This window comes from Rhinolophus hipposideros (assembly GCF_964194185.1).
Source record: "Rhinolophus hipposideros genome assembly, chromosome: 6".
Classification (NCBI taxonomy): domain Eukaryota; kingdom Metazoa; phylum Chordata; class Mammalia; order Chiroptera; family Rhinolophidae; genus Rhinolophus; species Rhinolophus hipposideros.
Window position 1 is genome coordinate 47,242,462 of NC_138052.1, and position 19,626 is coordinate 47,262,087.

General features: G+C 39.3%; 1 protein-coding gene across 1 annotated transcript in view; it reads left to right on the forward strand.

Annotated features, from left to right (window-relative positions):
• Positions 1 to 19,626, forward strand: part of MYO3B (myosin IIIB) — a gene marked incomplete at its 5' end in the record, with an annotated part of 233,873 nt that overhangs the window by 23,445 nt on the left and 190,802 nt on the right. The window contains one exon of the mRNA XM_081050760.1: positions 1,727 to 1,856. Coding sequence (XP_080906886.1) covers positions 1,727 to 1,856 — 130 coding nt within the window. The remainder of the gene's footprint in view (positions 1 to 1,726; positions 1,857 to 19,626) is intronic.

Genomic DNA, 19,626 nt, shown 5'->3' on the forward strand with positions numbered 1-19,626 from the left:
ATTGCTTGAGTTCTCTCAAAAGAGGCATTTGTGTGTGTGATGTCAGAGGGATAGTGGATGGGGGGAAGGGGTTGACATAGTGTGAGGGATATAAATGATAAACGTCTAACTATTACTTTGTTTTGTGTACCTAAAACTAATAAATAAATAAGTAAAAGTAAATATAAAAAAAAGAGCCATTTGAATTATTGCTAATTGGTTCCAGTGGTCTGCTGAGACCATGGGCCCAGAAAACAGGTAGGAGTTCAATAAAGGGCATTTTGCATTATTTTGTTGATTTGAGGTTTATTGGAATTATTTTTCAAATTCATATCATGACATTGCAATAAATTTCCCTGACTGAAAGTTGTTGAAAGACAATCTAACACAAATGAAAGGGCAAAAAACATTTCTCTTCTTTCCTTCTAGATTCTTTGGCTGGTCTGATAATTAAATTAACATAAGACAGATTAACAGGACAAAAACAAATTTAGTTACATACCTTCAAGGCCGCATAAGAATATGAGACCCAAAGGGCAGCTGGGCCACTGCAGCTTATATAACATCCTGAGCTAAGGAAGAGGACGGGGGGCCTAGGGATACAAAGTGAAGGAGGGCCATTCGCAGGAAGGCAGAGGAGATGCTTAGAAAAGAAAAGTTTGCCCTATTGTGCAGATAAGTTTCTTAAGTAAAAAGGTATCTGTGGTAATACCCTCTTCCTGATACATGTCTCCTTCCAATGTAAATTTAGGGAGGAGGTAAAGAGCTTTTTCTGAACCTGCTGGGTTTTGATTGCTTTTAGCTCAAAATAATCTTCATGAGTGGCATATTTTGGGGAGACTTATTCTGAACCCCTTCACAAGTAAAAGGGATGGCTTTTCTCTTCACCTATTTCATGATAGGATCTATTTTGGATCATTGTTAGAAATTGCAATCCATTTTTTTGCCCTTAAATGCAGCATTTACCTTAGCATTGATGTCTGACTGCTTATTGAAGTGCTCCACATCTGAGACACCCAAATCTGCCATGATACCCGCTCCGCATTCTTTTCTGCTTTCTATTCCTGTCCTTTTCCTCACTTCTCTGTTTTTTTACACCTACTTCCTACCCACCCCTCTTCTTCCCTTTTTCTCTCTCTTCTGTCCTAATTTTAAGGGGGGGGGGAGGGGAAACGATCCTTTTCTTTTTTGGTAGCGTTCTTTCCAGAATTCGTTTGCCACTCAACACTTATTTCTCTGACCTGGATCCCCTCTCCCTGAGCAATGACTCAGGCGCCGTGAGTGGCACCTTGGGAAGCAGTAAGACTGCAGTGGTTGTGAGCACGGAGCCACGCTGCCTGGCATTGAATGCCTGCCCACCACTGGTGAAATGTGTGACCACGGGCACATTATTCTGCCTCTCTCTGAGCTGCTGTTTGCCCACCAGCAAAATGGAGATAATAAGAGTACTTACCTCGTAAGGATGGATGCTTCACATATCGTGAGGGCCTACTATATTTGAATAATTATTCTGACGTGATATATCTTCGATACAACTCTTTTCCTCAAAGAGCAACGGAACAAGAAGTGAAGACAAGCTGGCCTGTCAGAAATTACATATTTCCCCTGGTGGTCTAGGTTTAAAATCATGGCTGTGTCAAGATGAATTCTAGACAGAGGTCGATTCATGACTGACCTCAGACAACTTGCCAGTATCACGAATTATGGGCATTATGGGCTAACTTGAGATTTGCCGTTCGTGTTGCAGGTATTATACGATGCTGCTGGGGTTCTTGAGAAAAACAGAGACACTCTCCCTGCTGATGTGGTGGTAGTCCTGAGAACATCAGAAAACAAGCTTCTTCAGCAGCTCTTCTCAATCCCTTTGACCAAAACAGGTACTTGCCCCCACTCCCACCCCGCCTCACTCCACCCCTGTCAGCCCTGTGCCTGATGTTTCTACAAGCTCTGCTGGGGTTTTCCAGACAGTGTCTAAATACTGCTAGCTCTGTACTAATATTTTGGGATTTAAGCAGGGGTAAAGGTCTGTCCATCTAAGTTCAACACAAAAAAAGTGATTGTGTCTTTTGCAATCTAATTACACAGCATCAGTATACGCACAGGTACACACACACTTTCTATAACATCAACTCTTAAACTTCTCTTTTTTCTCCCTGCCTCTTTTCATTCTTCCATTTATAAAACCATATGTTATTAATTAATGCCAAACACTCTAGGGTGGTCTCAGTTTACCTAGAATTATTAGGAAGATTATTTCTATTCACGTATGATTCCAAGTGAAGGGAGTGGTGAATCAAAGTCATCCAATCGTGGGATTCTCAGAGGTCAGTTGGTCCAACTTCCCACCCAGTCATCGACCACACCCCACCACTCTCCTAACCAACTTGGAACAGGTCCATCACTGGCCTCCATACGCAGCCTTTGCCTATTTACAGTCCGTTTCTACTGAGTTGCTCACTCAGTCCTCATGCCAGGAAGCAGGAAGCTAGGGCCAAAGAATGGAACTTCCTGCTCTTTGATGTTTCACCAAATAGGCTCTAATTGGGTCAAGCTCCTTTTATTTACCTGGGATTCTGCTACCTTTGGCTGAGCAGCACACTCAATCTTCCCACTGCTCTTTTCTCAAGGGCTTTATATTTTTGAGGCAATGTCTGGAAACAGCTGCGGGTATGATTTTAAGAAAGGAGAGAGAGAAACCTCTTTATCATTGTTCATAATTTTCTCTTCTTTTCTTCCCACATCCATCTTGAAATCCTCGGCACCCGTGTCTAGCATAAGCCCTTTGCATGTTAAAAGACAGGGCTGCCAGATCTGATTCTTAGCAACATGCAGAAGAGTGAAAACCTTGGTTAAGAAAAAAGCCACAGTCTACAAACTTTGCTTTGTGTTAACTTGGAAGGAAAGTTGAAACCAGGTTCTTAACTTTCTTAAAACATGCTCCTTTAAACAGAAATAGTAGGGTGCCAACCAGAAGGCTCCCCTCCAGCTTCCTCTCCAGACTTCCCTTGGGCATAGCCAGGATTTGATTCATTGTCAGCTTCTGGGAGAGTGGTCAGAGCTGGTGCCCCCTCACCAGACACCAAGGTGTAGACTCATCAGATGACCTTTGCAGAGAAAGGTGAAGACACAGCCATTATTAATAGGAGATGTACTCTTTGAAATAAAATATATACAAATAACTTGTTGGCTGACATTTACACTCTCCCATAGATAGAAGTAACGACTTGTCAAATCTGTTCACAACTTTGGAAGTTCCTATTTTTCAACATTTGGCAAAATAAAAATAACTTCACAGTTTAGGCCGCTAGGTGACACTACATAGAAGTCAGGCTCTGCCTCCAGCCTTCTATTCTTTCTGATCACCTAAAAGCGGGAAGGAACAGGAACAAAGGGATAGCCTCCGTTTTTTATTTTTTATTTTTTTGCTTGTTTTTTCTCCGAAAGAGCTTTCCTCCTGTCTTTTAACTCTTTCTGAATCTTGCCTTGAAGTTGCACTCCACACCACCCGGAGGAAACAAAAGTGAAAACCAAGGCTAGAAAAAATATGTCTTCCAAAGAAGCTTTCTTATATTTGTGAGTTGTATATTATGCATAATAATTGCTTTTGAAACCCGAAGCTTTATTTTCTCCCCATTTTGAGTATAATTAAGAAGTCATGAATACACACCATAACTAGTAAGCATAATTCTGTTTTTCATGTAAAAATGCCTTCGATCAACAAGCATTTATAGAACAGCTTCTAATAATAAGGCACTGTTTAGGCAAGCAAAGGGGAATGTAGCGATAAAGATAATAAGGCTTTGCCCAAAAGCAATTGGAACTTTCCTTTACCTTCACTTCCTGTCTAGAATTAGGCATTAATTTATCTCTGTATGAAGTATTTGACCTCAAAACCTCAGTTCTAAAGAAAATATTGAAGGTCAGAATAATAATTAAGCTCCTAATTTTTAAAACATCCATATTCTATATTTTTTGGTTGTATTATATTATAGCCTTTGAAGGTGGGAAAACCTTAAAGGACAGAAATAGACTGTGCTGGTTTTGCTGAAATCGCAAATACCTGTTTTAGGCACGCACCCCTTTCCAAGGAGGACGCACCTGTACATCTCAGCATTTTGGCTAGAAGCAAGGTCCCACACATCCTGGCATTTTGGAAAAGAGTACGCTAATATATTCAGTACATGAGAAACCATTTTCTCCATCATTTTAATTTTTATTTATCCTACTTCAAACGCTTAAATACTTGGAGAGGGCACTAGTTCAGTGAGCACAGATATTATGGGCAATTACTTTACAAATTTCTTTCAGGGGATGTACTACAGAGAGGAAGGAAAAGATCAAAGTTGGGGCTGTTTGCCCCAAATTTAAAAAAGATGTCCAGCACTGGACTCTCAGTTCTGAGAAGAGAGACCCCGTGGGGTGTTGGCCATGCTCTGGCCTCTGGTCTTGACAGTGGTTACATGGATGTTTGCTTTGTAATGTTTATTACGCCATCCATTTCTGTTTTGTACACTTCTCTGTACGTGTATTCCATTTCATAATGATATCCCCCTTCCCTCCAAAAAAGATAGAGAAGTCTTAAAATGCAAAGAAAAACTTCAATTTCTTTCTCTAAGATTCCCTGTCCAGTTAAGTTGAAATTTCTGGTAGCTAGACTGTTGCTGTTCCTTGCTTTCAAATACATTCCTGTCCTTTTAAGTCAGCCTCCTGTCTGAGTAGCTGGGCGGGTAACAATCCCCTCATTAGTAGATATCAAACAGAAGTATTGGTCCTTGGTTTAATCTCTTATCAAGATCAAGAGAATTAACCTCTGCATCTGTTTGTACAAAACCATAATATAAAATCAGAGAGTAATCCAGTCGGCATTTTCCTGTTCCTGTACCTGCCTTCCTGTTCACATTGTACATCCCCAGACACTGAAACAGTTAAAAAAAAAACATAGGGTGTGAGATCATGAGGTCCAGGTCATCAGCTTCTCCCAGGTTTCTGCAGCCCCCTTACCAGCAGCTGCTTCTGCTGGCACACAGCTGCGTCTGGTGGGGAGATGCCTCTGCCTGAGGGGCACGTTCTCATTCCATCATACTCAGTGTCAATCGGGTAAATGGAGGCAGCTGCAGTCAATATGGATTCTCTCTGTTCCCCTCTTACATGACCATTTTTTGGCCTGCAGATGGGTCACTTCAGACATGGTGAAATTTTCTTTGTAATTTTTCCTATTGATGGGAAAGTCTCTGAAGATTTTATGTGTGAAAATTTGATGTGGCAGCAGCACTGCTTTCTAACCCTTCAGCTGGGATGTTTCATACTGAATGATCTAGGTAGGAAAACATTAAAAGGAAAGATGTTATAACAAGGTTTCATGGCATATTTTCCTATTTGGGTAATGTTCCACTTGTTACTAGTAAACTAGAGAAAAGTTCAAAAGGCTCAGGGACAGAAAGAGAAGAAGAGATTTCAAAAGAAACTTGAAAAACCCATTTCTGTCTTTGAATCATGAATTCTGACTTCTATATAGTAGTTTGAGGTTTTAAAGGCATTAGGAACTTGGGAGAAACGAGAAAACACAAGAGTAGTACCTGAGAGAATGTTGTCTGAGTCTGAAAGTCTGGTTTTGCTTCAGAATCTAGAACTGAATTTTGTCTCCATTACCTTCTTCTGTCTGAGGACTCTCAGGTCTCTCCCTTGGAATCTGATTTATAGTAAAAATCAACAGTAAAGTCTCTCTATCTTGACTTCTACTGGTTCCTCTTTTTATTTGGATAAGGAGGGAGCAAGATGAGCCCCCACATTATATCTGCAAAGCACTATATCACCTTCACTGCTAAAATGCTTGCTGTTGATTGTTCCTGATTCTGCAACTCCCAAAATTAATAGCATTAAGCTCTTAAGAGGATACCTTTTAGTAACCACCTCTCAGAGTTTTCATTTTCCATTTATGGCTGCTCCTCCATCCTGGCAGTTCCATAAGTGAGTCTAGCAGAATGAGCTGCTTCTAAATGACAAAGCCCAGGGTCACAGACATGGACAGAGCTGGGCTCTTCCTGAAATGGAGGTTGTAATGAGCCAACCCTGTCAGGGAGCCCTGGTGAGTTAGTTCCTCCTTATACAGAGGCCCGCTTTTTTCCATTTAGTTTGGGAGTGTATCTCCGATAATTATGTAAATTATCAGTCAACAGATAATTATGTAAATTTTATCTATGGTGTTATGTGTAGGTGCTTTCTAGAAAAAAATAGAAGAAGTCCCTGCCAGACTAGTAAGGGACAGATAGACTGCCAAATCCTAAAATGTATTAAAAAAAAAAGCACACAAAAAATGTAAATTCTAAACAGACGTGTAAATCAATAAATGGGGGCAATGTAAGCACTGTGTCTATACAAGTAAAAAAATAGAAGGAAAAGTCGTGGAGCATACCATGGGTCAACATGGGAAAGAGTTCTTTTAACTAAGAAAGCCTTGTTGGAAGAGATTTAATTTAAGAGAGAGAGAGAGAGACAGAGAGAGAGAGAGAGAGAGAGAGAGAGAGAGAGAGAGAGAGAGAGAGAGAGAGAGAGAAACTAGAGGAAATTGAGCAGTCTGAGAGTAGTAGGACATTCTAAGCCAGGATCCATAGCCAGGGAGGGGGAGGGAGTTGGAAGTGAGATGATTAAATGACTAGGACTCAGAGGAAAGGACTCAGGGCACAGGAGGGAAGCAAGATGGAAAAATGGTGGCAAGCTGCTGAGTGGAGGGGCGGGTTCCTGGTGCTGATCTGTAATGCTGTGAGTTTTCTGGGTGGGCTTCTGAAGAGAACGGCTTCAGGGTGAGAAAGAAAACCTTAAGCAGAGTTGTTAAAGACTGACTATAAAGAACCAGGTTGTTTCCAAGGAGTCTCTATGGAGTTGTGTGGGAATAGATGCTCAATAAATACTTTTACATTCTACATTTAGATCTAGCACTTATTTTGAATTAATTTTTATATAAAGTGCGAGCTTGAGATTCATTTTTTCCATAAGTATATCCAGTTGTTCAAAACCATTTATTGAAATGACTGTCCTTTCACCATTGAATTGCATTTACATTTGTCAAAAAACAATTGGTTATATTTGTGTGGGTCTGTTTCATTGATCACTGTGTTGACTCTCATAGCTTTTATAGTAAGTCTTAAAAACAGGTAACGTAATTCCTTCAACTTAATTCTTTTTTTTTCAAAATTGTTTTGGCTGTACCACTTCCTTTGCCTATAAATTTTAAAAACAGCTTGTCTATATCTATAAAAAACAAAACAAAATTATATGTAATTAAACAATTATGAATCTAAAAAACAAAACTGCTGGGACTTTGATTGGAATTGCATAAAATCTGTAGATTAATTTGGGAAGAATTGACATCTTTACTATTTTGAGTCTTTCAATCCATGAACATGGTATGTTTATAAATTTGGATCTTCTTTGATTTTTTTAATCAGTATTTTCAGCATGCAGATCCTGCACATGTTTTTTTTTTAGATTTACACCTAAGTATTTCCATATATGGAGCTAGTATAATTTTTTTTAAATTTTGGTTTTCACTTGTTCAGTGCTAGTACTGTATATAGAAATACCATTGCTTTGTGTGGACTGATACTGTCTCCCACAGCCTTGCTAAGCTCACTTGTTAGTTCTAGGAGTTTTGCTTGGTTTGATTTTTGTTTTGTAGATTCCTAGGGATTTTCTACATAGACAGTTTGTTGTCTGTAAATAGGAATCCTTTTATTTTTCTTTCCAATCTTATACCTTTTATTTATTTTCCTTGCCTTATTTAACTGAGAGTTGTTAGATGGGTGGGGGGTGGAGATAAGGGGGAAGGTGAAGGGATTAGGAAACAGTTGGTAACCACAAGATGGCCTCAGGGTTTTGGAAAATTAATTTGGGGAACGTAATCAATAATGTTGTAAAGATTTTATAGGGTATCCGATGGACACGTGTCCCATTTGGGAGACCACCTCAGGGATACTGTAGATGCCTGATCATGGCACTGTACACTAGAAGCTAAACAATAATGAATGCCAACTATAATTTTATATATATAATGTCATGGCTCGGTGTGAGGTCAGAGGGATAGTGGATGGGAGGAGGGGGGTCCACAGTGTGAGGGATATAAATGATGAAAACGTCTAAGTAGTACCTTGTCTTGTACACCTGAAACTAATAAATAAAATGAAATAAAATAAAATAAAATACAAAATTTTGGGCACAACCAGAATGTAAGTTCCATAAAGACAGGATTTTTTGTCCATTTAGTTGACTCCTCTTTGTACCTCCTAAAGAGGCCCCTGGCACTTTGGAGGTGCTCAGTACAGTCTGTCTGCCCAGGCAGAGTGCAATTTGTGAACAGAATTTCCTGGGAGTCCGGAGAGCACTTGAAGCACATCAGAAATGTGGATCATCCTGTGATTTATGGTGCTGGCTGGAAGCCCACCAGCACGGAGATTTATTTTAACAAGTTGTGAAATTCAGATAAAAGGAGCTCTCATATTCTTGATCTAGAGGGACGAGTGTGAAGCCCTGTTAGGACTCAGGTGCCAGAGAAGCGCAGATGTATTGCATTTACATCTGGCATCTGAAATTGATTGCCGGGCCTCTTCCTGGGGCGGAGTGGGCAGGGCAGGGGCGTTCCCAGAAGCAAACAGCTGCCTCAGTGAGGTTCTATGAGGGGGCACATCTTCCTCTGCCCTTTTACAGACTGGAAGAGGAGGCGGAAGGTCCTTGCTGGACAGCCCCAAGAGAAACTTCACACCTTCCTGCCTCTCCCTTTGTTAATGGTTTTTGGCCCTTATCTAGAAGAATCTTTGATTTTCTCTGTAGGTTTGTTGAGGCCAAAATATGTGTATGGTGTAATTGTGAGAAGAAGAGAACATCTCTTGAAATTCTCAGTGTTTTTCCCCCCAGTCCTGGAATGTCTTTAGGTGTTGACTTTGTATGTAAGCAGCTTAAATGTTTCTTTCTTTTAAAAAAGTCTACCTATAGTTTCTTCTACCCTATCAGCTGAGGTGGAATAGAGAGCCCTGGACTCTTAAGTCAGGAAACAGGCTGACATCAACCTGGCTTGGCACTTTGCATCCAACAGGTTTAGTTCACTTCTAGGAACCAGCTTCCCATCTGCAAAGTAAGGGGTTTACATGAAGAAGAACCTCCCTGATTAGAAGGAAGCTTAAGGTCAAACAGTCCAGTACCTAATAATCCTTAGGCTAAGCCTTCAGTCTGGAATGACTGTGGTTTGAAAGCTCTCCCTGGGCTCGCTTTTGTTCATTGCTCTATTGCACCATGCTGTCCAGTGAAATGTAAAATGTCCTATTAGCCACATTTTAAAAAGTAAAAAGAAACTAAATTGTCTTCGTCTGTTGGGGGTGTTTTAACAAAATATCACAGGCTGGGTCGCTTATTAATAACAGATATTTATCTCTCACAGTTCTTAATGCACTGGCAGATTTGGTGTCTGGTGAGGGCCCACTTCCTGATTCACAGACAGCAGTATTTTCACTGTGTCCTCACAGATAGGAGGGGCAAGGGAGCTCGCTGGGGTCCTTTTTATAAGGGCACTAATCCCATTCGCGCTCTGCCTTCATGAATCACCTCATCAACACCCAAAGGCCCCACCTCCAAATATCATCATATTGGAGGTTAGGATTTATTAATGTACTGGATTCATATTCCAGTATATGAATGGGGAAGGGGAGACATAAACACTCTATATAGCGCAGGTGAAATTAATTTTAAGAATATCTTTACTCAACATATCAAAAATATTATCATTCAACATGTAATAAATATAAAAATTATTGTGATATCTTACTTCTTTTTCGAAGTCCTTGAAATCTGGTGTGTATTTTATACTACAGCACATCTCAATTTGGACTAACCACATTTCATGTGTTGCATACCGTGGCGACAGAGAATTGCTGCCATGGCCACAGAAGTGGCTCGTTCTTGCTTTCAAAGACGAATGCAGAAATGCCAAAAAGCCCTTCTTACACGTTCTCCCAAAGAAAATAAATTCTTGGTTTCTTCATAAAATCATGTACTGCGTGTAGAGTTGACATCAGACTATTTTGCAGTGTGTGAGAGACATCACTGTTCTGGATTTGCAGAGTTCTAGCACAAGCTTTTTAAAAGTTCCTTTGGCTCTCTTTGCCAAGATAGAAAGGTCCCGTGTTATCAGTATCAAGAGCAGTGTTTTCCAAAGCATGTCTCATGAAACACTAGGTTTAAGATGTGAAGAGGTGTGTGCTGAATAAGAGATTTCCATGGTCAAAAAGTATAGGGAATACTGAGTATGAAAATCCAATAGGTATCTTTACTGCAGAAATATCACAGATGGCCCCCGCATACAGGGCTTCTGAAATCAGTAAGATGCTTTTTGGGAAAAGCATCTTGAGGATCAAGAGCCAAATGGTATCCACTGAGGCAATGCTGATCAGAGAATTTTCTCCCTGGGGTCTTTCTGTTCCAGGTCAACATTCCAGCATGGGTCTTAAATCCATTTCCAAAAGTTCCTCATGCTTTCCTAGCTCTAGGGACCCCGATGCTGCAATATCCTTAGAAAACTAAAAATAACCTTAGAAAATTAAAAATAAGAAAAATTAAAATAGCCTTCCATAGTGAGTTGTAATATTGGGAAAGTTAGCATCTGTTGGGATTCATATCTATCTTTCCCCAACACATTTTAATACTTCTTTCGTGGCTCCTAAATGTAACAGTGAATGTACATTTTATTTGTAAGTGGCACTTCAATTTAAGACCATTTTGTTTTATTTCTTTAGTGATCCCGTCAAGTATAGCAAATATGACAGTTTTGATTTTTCAATAGTCAGAAATGCAAGAAAAATAAATTATGCTTCTCTCAGCCAGCATCCTTCTCATTCATAGAAAAGAAATATGTTCCCATTTAAGATGAAAGGTTCTTTGCTCTTATTTCATAGCTCATATTGGAGAAAAAGTCTCAAGGCCATTTACAGTTTATTAATTCATTCCACTATAAAATCTCTTTATAATGGGACTTTCAGGTCGTCTCACCCCTCACTAAAAGATAAGTCCAGGCACTTCAAATAAAATGAATTAGAAACAAAGCCATTATAATTATAATTATAATCTCTCTACTTAGATAGATCACAACATAACGCTTTTTTCCCCCAGGAATTTGGGTCATGTTAATAAAAGCTGTATTTTTCTCTTTAGAACACAAGACCAGCCCTAACAGTCTGGTCCATATGTTAGAAGCATATAAAAGTTAATCGTTTTGCTCTGGTGCCAGCGTGTTGTATGCAAAGAGAAGCTGTAAACCACAGCTGTGTGGTGTAACAATTGTGAACTTTACTGGCGTGCACATGTGAGACGTCAGTAAACTAAATAAAATGTCATTTAACTGAATTTGAGAGTTGGAAGTGGGAGAGAGGGCTGCTAAGATTTTATTAAGGTTCGCATTTAGTAGAGTGGTTACATTCTTTGCATTTCACAAGGGTAGTTCAATTCACACAAAAATCGAATCAACTTTTTTCCAGATGATTAGGTTTGGTTTAGCCAGAGAGATAGTGATTGCTGGATGATCAATGGGATCCTAGTGCATTTGATTTGGTTTGGTTTATAAATAACTAAAAAATCCAAACATCATCTAAAATCAATTAGGTTCAATCAATTTGGCCAGGCAACAATCCTATGGATTACTCAGTGGTCTATCTTGAATATGCTCAGAAACCCTGAAACAACCATAAAATCATTAATTAGGCCATCCTAGTTGATGGGCTTTCTCAGCATCACTGCTCAGAGCTCTGTATATCTGACCTTGGACAAGAGGCTTGAATACTCTGCCTCAGTTTCCTTTCTTGGTAGATTGGAAACAGAGCTCACAGGATTGTCATATTAAATATTTCATTTCACACACTTAGCACAGTATCTACTGCATTGTAAATGTTTAATAAATGTTTACATTAAATGTTAATATTTAAGTATTGTGAACTATTTTCTGATCTGGAGCAGAAGCACAAATATAAGGCAAAATAAGTGAATTTCTTCTTTATTTCCTTATCTCGGATGGAATTTTTAAAAGACAATGGATGGTACTATGGGCTCCTTCCCTCCCTCCTTCCTTCCTTCGTTCCTTTCTGTTGAGAGTTTATAATTTCTGTGTTTTAAAAATAATACCTTAAGAAGATAAACAGGAAAGAATAAGATAAACCCCCAAACCTTAAATCCTCAGTTTATTTCCTTTTTTTTTCTAGTCATCCAACCCAACATTTAATGAGGCTCTAGACAATAGAAAATTGGATATTCCATAAAAATCTGATTCACCAGAACCTCTAATTAATAACATTTTTGTAAATCTCAAAATATATGCTGAAGAGATTGTCACCAAGCTGCGTCAAATGATGTAACTTAGCTAAAACGCCTTGGCCAGCGAGGACCTCTAGGGGCTCCACGTGGCTCTAATCAAATCCCCTACACCAGCAACACCTGCATCTTCACTCAACGCTGAAACTCTGTTAACTATAAATTTAACAGGAACACTTTATTCCCAAAGCTGAATAAACATTCATCTAGCCTTCTGGATGATGAAACCCAGATACTGAGAAGGCAAATAACTCTTTCAAGCTCTTGTAACAAGTAAGAGGCAGAGCTGAGGACAAACCCCAGGTGGTTTGACCCCAGAACTCACAATCTTAACCACTTCACCTCTGTAGTCCAGACCTCAAATAACTTGAGCAGAGTCTGAAAGATGAAGGGAGCAAGGCATGGCCAGAGACCAGCAAAAAGTTCAGGGTATGTGGAGGGAAATAAGATGAGTTATTTCCAGGTGAGTGGCCTGCTCCTGGAGGGCATTGGCTGTCATGTTAAATAAAAGTTTAATGCTACACGATTTATTCATTCATTCATTGAATTGACATATATTTATTGAGTGCTTACTATGTGTTAGGTATATTGTGCCAAGCACTAGGTATAGAGTGGTAAAATAGAATGGACTTAGCGCCTGCCCTCATGGAGCTTAGACTCCAATGAGGAGTCAAAAGACAGACTGTTAGTAAGATTCATGGGTGGTTTTGACTGTTGCATCAAGGAACATCTTTGGCTTTGAAAGAGGCATTCTCTAGAAACATTTAAACCATAAATCTCTTTCATTCAGGTTTATTACTCATCCATGGTGCTTTACTAACACTGCAAAAATGATTTACAGTCAATTACTTATTTCCATGGAGTAATGAGTTATGGTGTTCTTGAATGACTGAAAGAAGAATCTGTGCTACTGAGATTTTCCAAGAGATGGAAGAGATGATCCATCTATAGAAGGCAAGAGTAGAAATCATCTAAAATGTTATTCTGGTACATTGAAGCATCTTCAGTAAACTTTTAAAAATGTCTACTATGTGTAGGGAACATTGCAAGTCTTATAGTAGCTGCTGAAGGATTATATTTTGAATTAATGAATGAGAATGGAACTACTTAGTGCTTGGCTTTAAAGAACATGTAACCTCTATAAGGAATCAATCATTTCTAAAGGTAAATGCCAACATAAGGTAGAATATTTGCACTGACTTAAAAGAACTCAAACACAAGTGCACTGATTATCACAGCCTCTGTAATTAGAATAGTGTGATTCTTATAGCATTCCTTCATCAGAGAAATAATTTTTGAGAGTTTATAATTGGCCTTTATTCTCAACTGATTCTATTCTTACAAAAATAAAATCAGTAATTAATTGCATCCCATCTGTAAGATAAGACTTTAATTTAGAAAGTTTTTGAAATCAAACAATTATTCTGAATGCTGTTTCAAAATATGGTTGTAACATAAAGCCAAATTCTCAAAAAAAAAGAAAAAGAAAGCAAGAAAGCAAGAAAGCAAGAAAGCAAGAAAGCAAGAAAGCAAGAAAGCAAGAAAGCAAGAAAGCAAGAAAGCAAGAAAGCAAGAAAGCAAGAAAGAAAGAAAGAAAGAAAGAAAGAAAGAAAGAAAGAAAGAAAACACGCCTGTACTTCAGAAAGAAAACTTACATTAACTTCATTTTTCAACACCATGATACATACAAGGTTCAGTAGAAGCTTTCTGGGCACTGCCATTTTATGAATGGGTAAAAACAAATAAAAATCATACACACACACACACACACACACACACACGCGATGTCAGACAATTAATTTGTGAACTCAACCTAGAAAAAATTCTACACACCTCATTGCTCAATATGGTCACCTTGGAAGTACTCCCCTTGGGAAGCTATGCACCCATGCCAGCACCTAGTCCACCTTTAAAGCAATTTTGGAACTCTTTTTCTGGAATGGCCATCAGAGCTGTCGTCGTATTACCCTTGATGTCCTGAATGTCATCAAAATATCTTCCTTTCAATATTTCCTTTCTCTTGAGGTAAAGAAAGAAGTCATTGGGGGCCAGATCAGGTGAGTAGGGAGGGTGTTTCAATACAATGATTTGTTTATTGGCTAAAAACTCCCTCACAGACAGTGCCGTGTGAGCTGGTGCATTGTCGTGATGCAAGAGCCATGAATTGTTGGTGAGAAGTCCAGGTTGTCTAACTTTTTCATGCAGCCTTTTCAGCACTTCCAAATAGTAAACTTGGTTAACTGTTCAGTTGGTACAAATTCATAATGAATAATCCCTCTGACATCAAAAAAGATTAGTAACATCGTTACAACAAGTTCGCAAACTTAATTTTCCGACCGTGTGTGTGTGTGTGTGTGTGTGTGTGTGTGTGTGTGTGTATGTGTGTGTGTGATGTATGAGAGAGAAATGTGGGTGTACAGAAAAGTGAGTAATGCTGGCCAATTAGGCATATTGTTTGTTTTGTTTCTTTGAGAGTGTTGCCTTTCTTAGTATGCCTCTCCTTATTTCTAGATTCTTAAGCTTCTGTAATTTTTCTCAAAGATATACACCTCACTGTTAAAATTAGGTCCTTTCAGAGAGAAGGTAGGAGATATGGAATAATCATTCCTTGAAAGAAAGTTAAATAATTAGTATATGTGGAAATTAGACTTGGATACCTACAGATCAAAAGTTAATCTTGACTCCTTTCAAAGACTCAATAGAAAAAAGATTTATGTAAGTGATGACTACATTCAAATTATCACCCAATATTTCAAAATGACTGGTATTTGCTAATATGCAAACAGAAAGAAGCATAATTTTTTTACTGGGAGAATATATGTTATGAATATGTTGAAGATAAGCACCTTGAATTACTTAATCTTAACATCATTGCAGGGAGGGAGCAAAACTCTTTACCTTTGTCCCCTCTCTCATATGCTAAGGAAGAACAGTGACATAAAAATTAGAGGTCTGAATAAACTCACTTTAGCCACAATAAAAAAGTGAAGAAAGAGGAGTAACTGTAAAGAGACCACAGAAACAGAGCCGGTTGCTCATTGCTTATGGAGATCAACTGTGAAGAAAGAATTGGCAAATTAAAATTACAAGCATAGAAACAAGTCACTTGCCACTCCCTACCAATGAAAATACAAATGTGGGGGAGGAAGAAATTTTTATTTACCCTTCTAGGTTCTCTTGGCTGTTTTAATAATTAAATCTACATGAGACAAATGAACAGGAAGAAAAAAACAAATTTAATTACATACATACGTACAGGAACCCCTCATACATGAGAGAGTCAGAGACCACACATATGTGAGAGGTTCAGAGACAGAAAGGTAAAATGAGGTATATGTGACATTGTGATAAATGAGATAAGATGCCCTGAGGCTTCAGAGGGGAGGAAAGTAATTTGCAGACAGTAAAAAGAGCAGATGTTCAGTTATTAGAAATTTTTGCTGCCCTACTGATAGGCCACAGAAAGTTATTTCTGGTGATAACACCTATTATCAGCAATGCCCCAAATTTAAATACTTTAAGGGAGAGGTGAAAGTTTCTCGTGAGCCAGCAGGGTTTCAATTGTCTTCAGCATAGAATAATCCACACACCAAAGTAGCACAACTTGGGGAGGCCTATTCTGAACCCCTTCACTAACTCTGGTGGCAATTTTTGGAGGAAGAAAACATGGAAAAAGGAAGCTTTATTAAAGCATCATAAGTTACTGGTGGGATCATCGACAAAGCTTTGCTATTTTGCTTCTCCAGCGGCCTTCATGTAGAGTACTCATCCATCTGTGTGGCCAAAGGTGAATGGTTTGGATACAAGCCACTGGGGGATTCAGACCAGTGCGTTACCACAAATGCTAATGAGGCCAAAGTCTTGATTAAAATCTCGTATGTGTTAGGTAGTTGCGTGTAGAAAAGTGATACTCCATAGTCTAAGACTACAACACTAACTAACCACAAGTATGTATATATATATATATATCCCTCCTTTAAAGCTCTACTCAACACACCTCATCTATTGATGATGGGTCAGTTATATGATTTCCCTGTGTGAAGCTCATTATGTTTCCTTGTGTTTTCAATGAAGACTGAGAAAATAACACAAAGCTTTAGAAAGCACGAGGCTATTAACGTCCCATTGTGCCGGATGACGGCTGAGTGCTTGGAACTATAAACCACTCTTGGGTTCTCCCTCTTTAGCATGGAAGCAATGAAAAGGTAGACTTGAAAATAAGAAACCTAGATTTTTATCCCAGGCCTGTTATTGACTTCTGCTCTCCATGACTCACTTGTATGTCAAATGAGGAGTTTGAGTAGACCAGTGGTCGTCCAGTTGGGTGTCATGGCATCCTGCCCTGGCATCCACGGAGCAGACACTTTGTCGTTATGCGGTTTCATCAAGATCAGTGTCCAGCAATGTGGTGTAAGAGGGGTGGGCCCTTTGTGAGAGGCAACTACAAGGAACAGTGTAATGTTGATCTGGTGTCAAGTTCTGCTCTCCTTCACATGTAAACATCTCACCTGAATGAAGTAAAACATTTATCTATCCATGAGCAAATTAGACCTGGATTAGTTGTCAGAGAACTGACAGTTGAAGGTTTAGAAAATAGACAGGAAATGTTTGATGGGAATGTGGAGGAGGTGTGTACTGCCTGAAAGGGGCAAGAAAGTAGGGTGAATTGGCTGTCAGGGAGGGAGGAGATACAGCATTAAAGCCATACTGTACTTTTAGAAGGGGAAGTAGGGATGTGAAAAGGGGTGTGGGGGAACTTGAATACATCCTTTGTCAAAATTCCAGTTTGTCAAGGACTAGCTCTGATTGGACGAAAAACTACTCTGTTACATATGGATATTGCTCTGAGAGTGGGATAAGCTATTCTTACATGTCAGTGGTATGTGGGTGCTGGCAGATTTGTGTGTGTGGATTTCATTTTTTTCTGAATGGGTCAAGTTTCCTTGGATAGACATCAATAGTATAGGCTCCAGTACGTGTATGAATACATGTCATGTCAGCTGGCAGCTATGTTATTTCCAAGCAAACTCCACCAAAAAAATGTGGGGAAGGCAGACAGTACCCTGGCTATATCTAAGGGCAGATTTTTGTCACTGAGATAGACTAAACTGACAACTTCCACCCATGTGGCAATAAAAGCAGAAAACAGAGAGCCTCCGCTCCACTCTTAACTGAATTAGCAAAGAAAAACCTTGTTGCCTTCTTGCAACATTCTGATGATTTGGTACAGTTGTTTGCTGGGCTGACATCCTGTTTATGAGTTTTAAAGCTTAAAGAGAAAAGAAGGCGTTACTATTTTTTCCTCAGCGTTACAAATTTGGAATTTCTGGATCACAAATCTTTAAAGCTGTAGTTCACATTTTAAGTGAAACAGAAAAAAAAATCAGCAAAACATTGGTTTGGCTTCCTTCAAGCAGATAGTCTAGAGGTATTCATCATGCAGAAATTCCTTAAGATGTCAGCAAGTGCCAATTAAAAGTCAATACAGAAATGGAGAAGGGATTTCTTTGGGGCTTTGAACTTCCCACACACATGATAAAAGCAAAGTTGTGTATTCAGAAAAGAGAATGAATTTGTTATTTGTGCATATCTTTCTTTAATAAAACAGCCAGAGTAGGCTGGTCTCTTAATTTATTCTTGATATCTTCCCTCCATAAAACTACAGCCCCTTCCGTATATACAAGGTGGAACAATTAAGTTCGCGAACTTGTTGCAAGGATGTTGCTAACATTTTTTGATATCAGAGGGATTATTTTTTTTTTAAGATTTTATTGGGGAAGGGGAACAGGACTTTATTGGGGAACAGTGTGTACTTCTAGGACTTTTTTCCAAGTCAAGTTGTTGTCCTTTCAGTCTTAGTTGTGGAGGGCGCAGCTCAGCTCCAGGTCCAGTTGCCTGTTGCTAGTTGCAGAGGGCACAGCCCACCATCTCTTGTGGGAGTTGAACAGGCAACCTTGTGGTTGAGAGGACGCGCTCCAACCGAGCCATCAGGGAGCTCAGTGGCAGCTCAGCTCAAGGTACTGAGTTCAATCTTAGTTGCAAGGGGCAGAGCCCACCATCCCTTGCAGGACTTGAGGAGTGGTTGAGAGCACACTGGCCCATGTGGGGATAGAACCGGCAACCTTCAGAGTTAGGAGCATGGAGCTCCAATCTCCTGAGCCACCAGGCCAGCCCCTCAGAGGGATTACTTTTTATGAATTTGTACCAACTGGACAAACAGTTAACCAAGTTTACTATTTGGAAGTGCTGAAAAGGCTATGTGACAAAGTTAGGCGACCTGAACTTTTTGCCAACAATTCATGGCTCTTGCATCATGACAATGCACCAGCTCACAGGGCACTGCCTGTGCGGGAGTTTTTAGCCAGTAAACAAATCACTGTATTGTAACACCCTCCCTACTCACCTGATCTGGCCTCCAATGACTTCTTTCTCTACCTGAAGAGAAAGGAAACATTGAAAGGAAGTCATTTTGATGATATTCAGGACATTAAGGGTAATACGACGATAGCTCTAATGGCCATTTCAGAAAGAGTTCCAAAATTGCTTTGAAGGGTGGACTAGGTGCTGGCATGGGTGCATAGCTTCCCAAGGAGAGTACTTCCAAGGTGACTGTAGTGATATTCAGCAATGAGGTGTGTAGCACTTTTTCTAGGATGAGTTTGTGAACTTACTTGTCTGACCACATATGTGGGAACTCTTCCACGTCTCCCTGCCCATATATTGGTATTAACACTCAAAGCTGTAATAATGCCAGAAGAGAAAACTGCAGAACCACATCTCACATCACACTTTCTCTCTTGGCCTCCTACAACTGTGTCATATTTTTTGTCACTATTTTAAGTTACCTCAGTGTGTCAAATCTAAAACAAGTTCTTGTTATAGATTTTGGATAGTTATGTAAAGACAAACTAAGTTGTTTTTTTACCATACCAAATACTATAGTATATTTTACACAACTACTGAATTTAACTCCTTGTATTTTTATTAGGCAGTTTTATTAACTGAAATTAAAACATTTCAATCACTGTATCACACCAGCATATGTCTGTCCCAAACCGACTTCCTAAACATTGGTCACATAACCTGTTGATAAGAGAAGGAAAGTTCATTGTTTACTGCAGTAAGGGAGAGCATTACCTCTCAAAGCTTTGGCAGTGTCTTGGAGAAGGAAAGGCAGGGTCAGAATTTGTGAGACCAAGTTTGATGTAAAGTGGGTCTTTGAAAATGAGGCAGCTAGATTAGGATTGGGTAAGGATCACACCCAATACTAGTCCATGATTGGTGGAAACAGTAAGGTGAGGATTT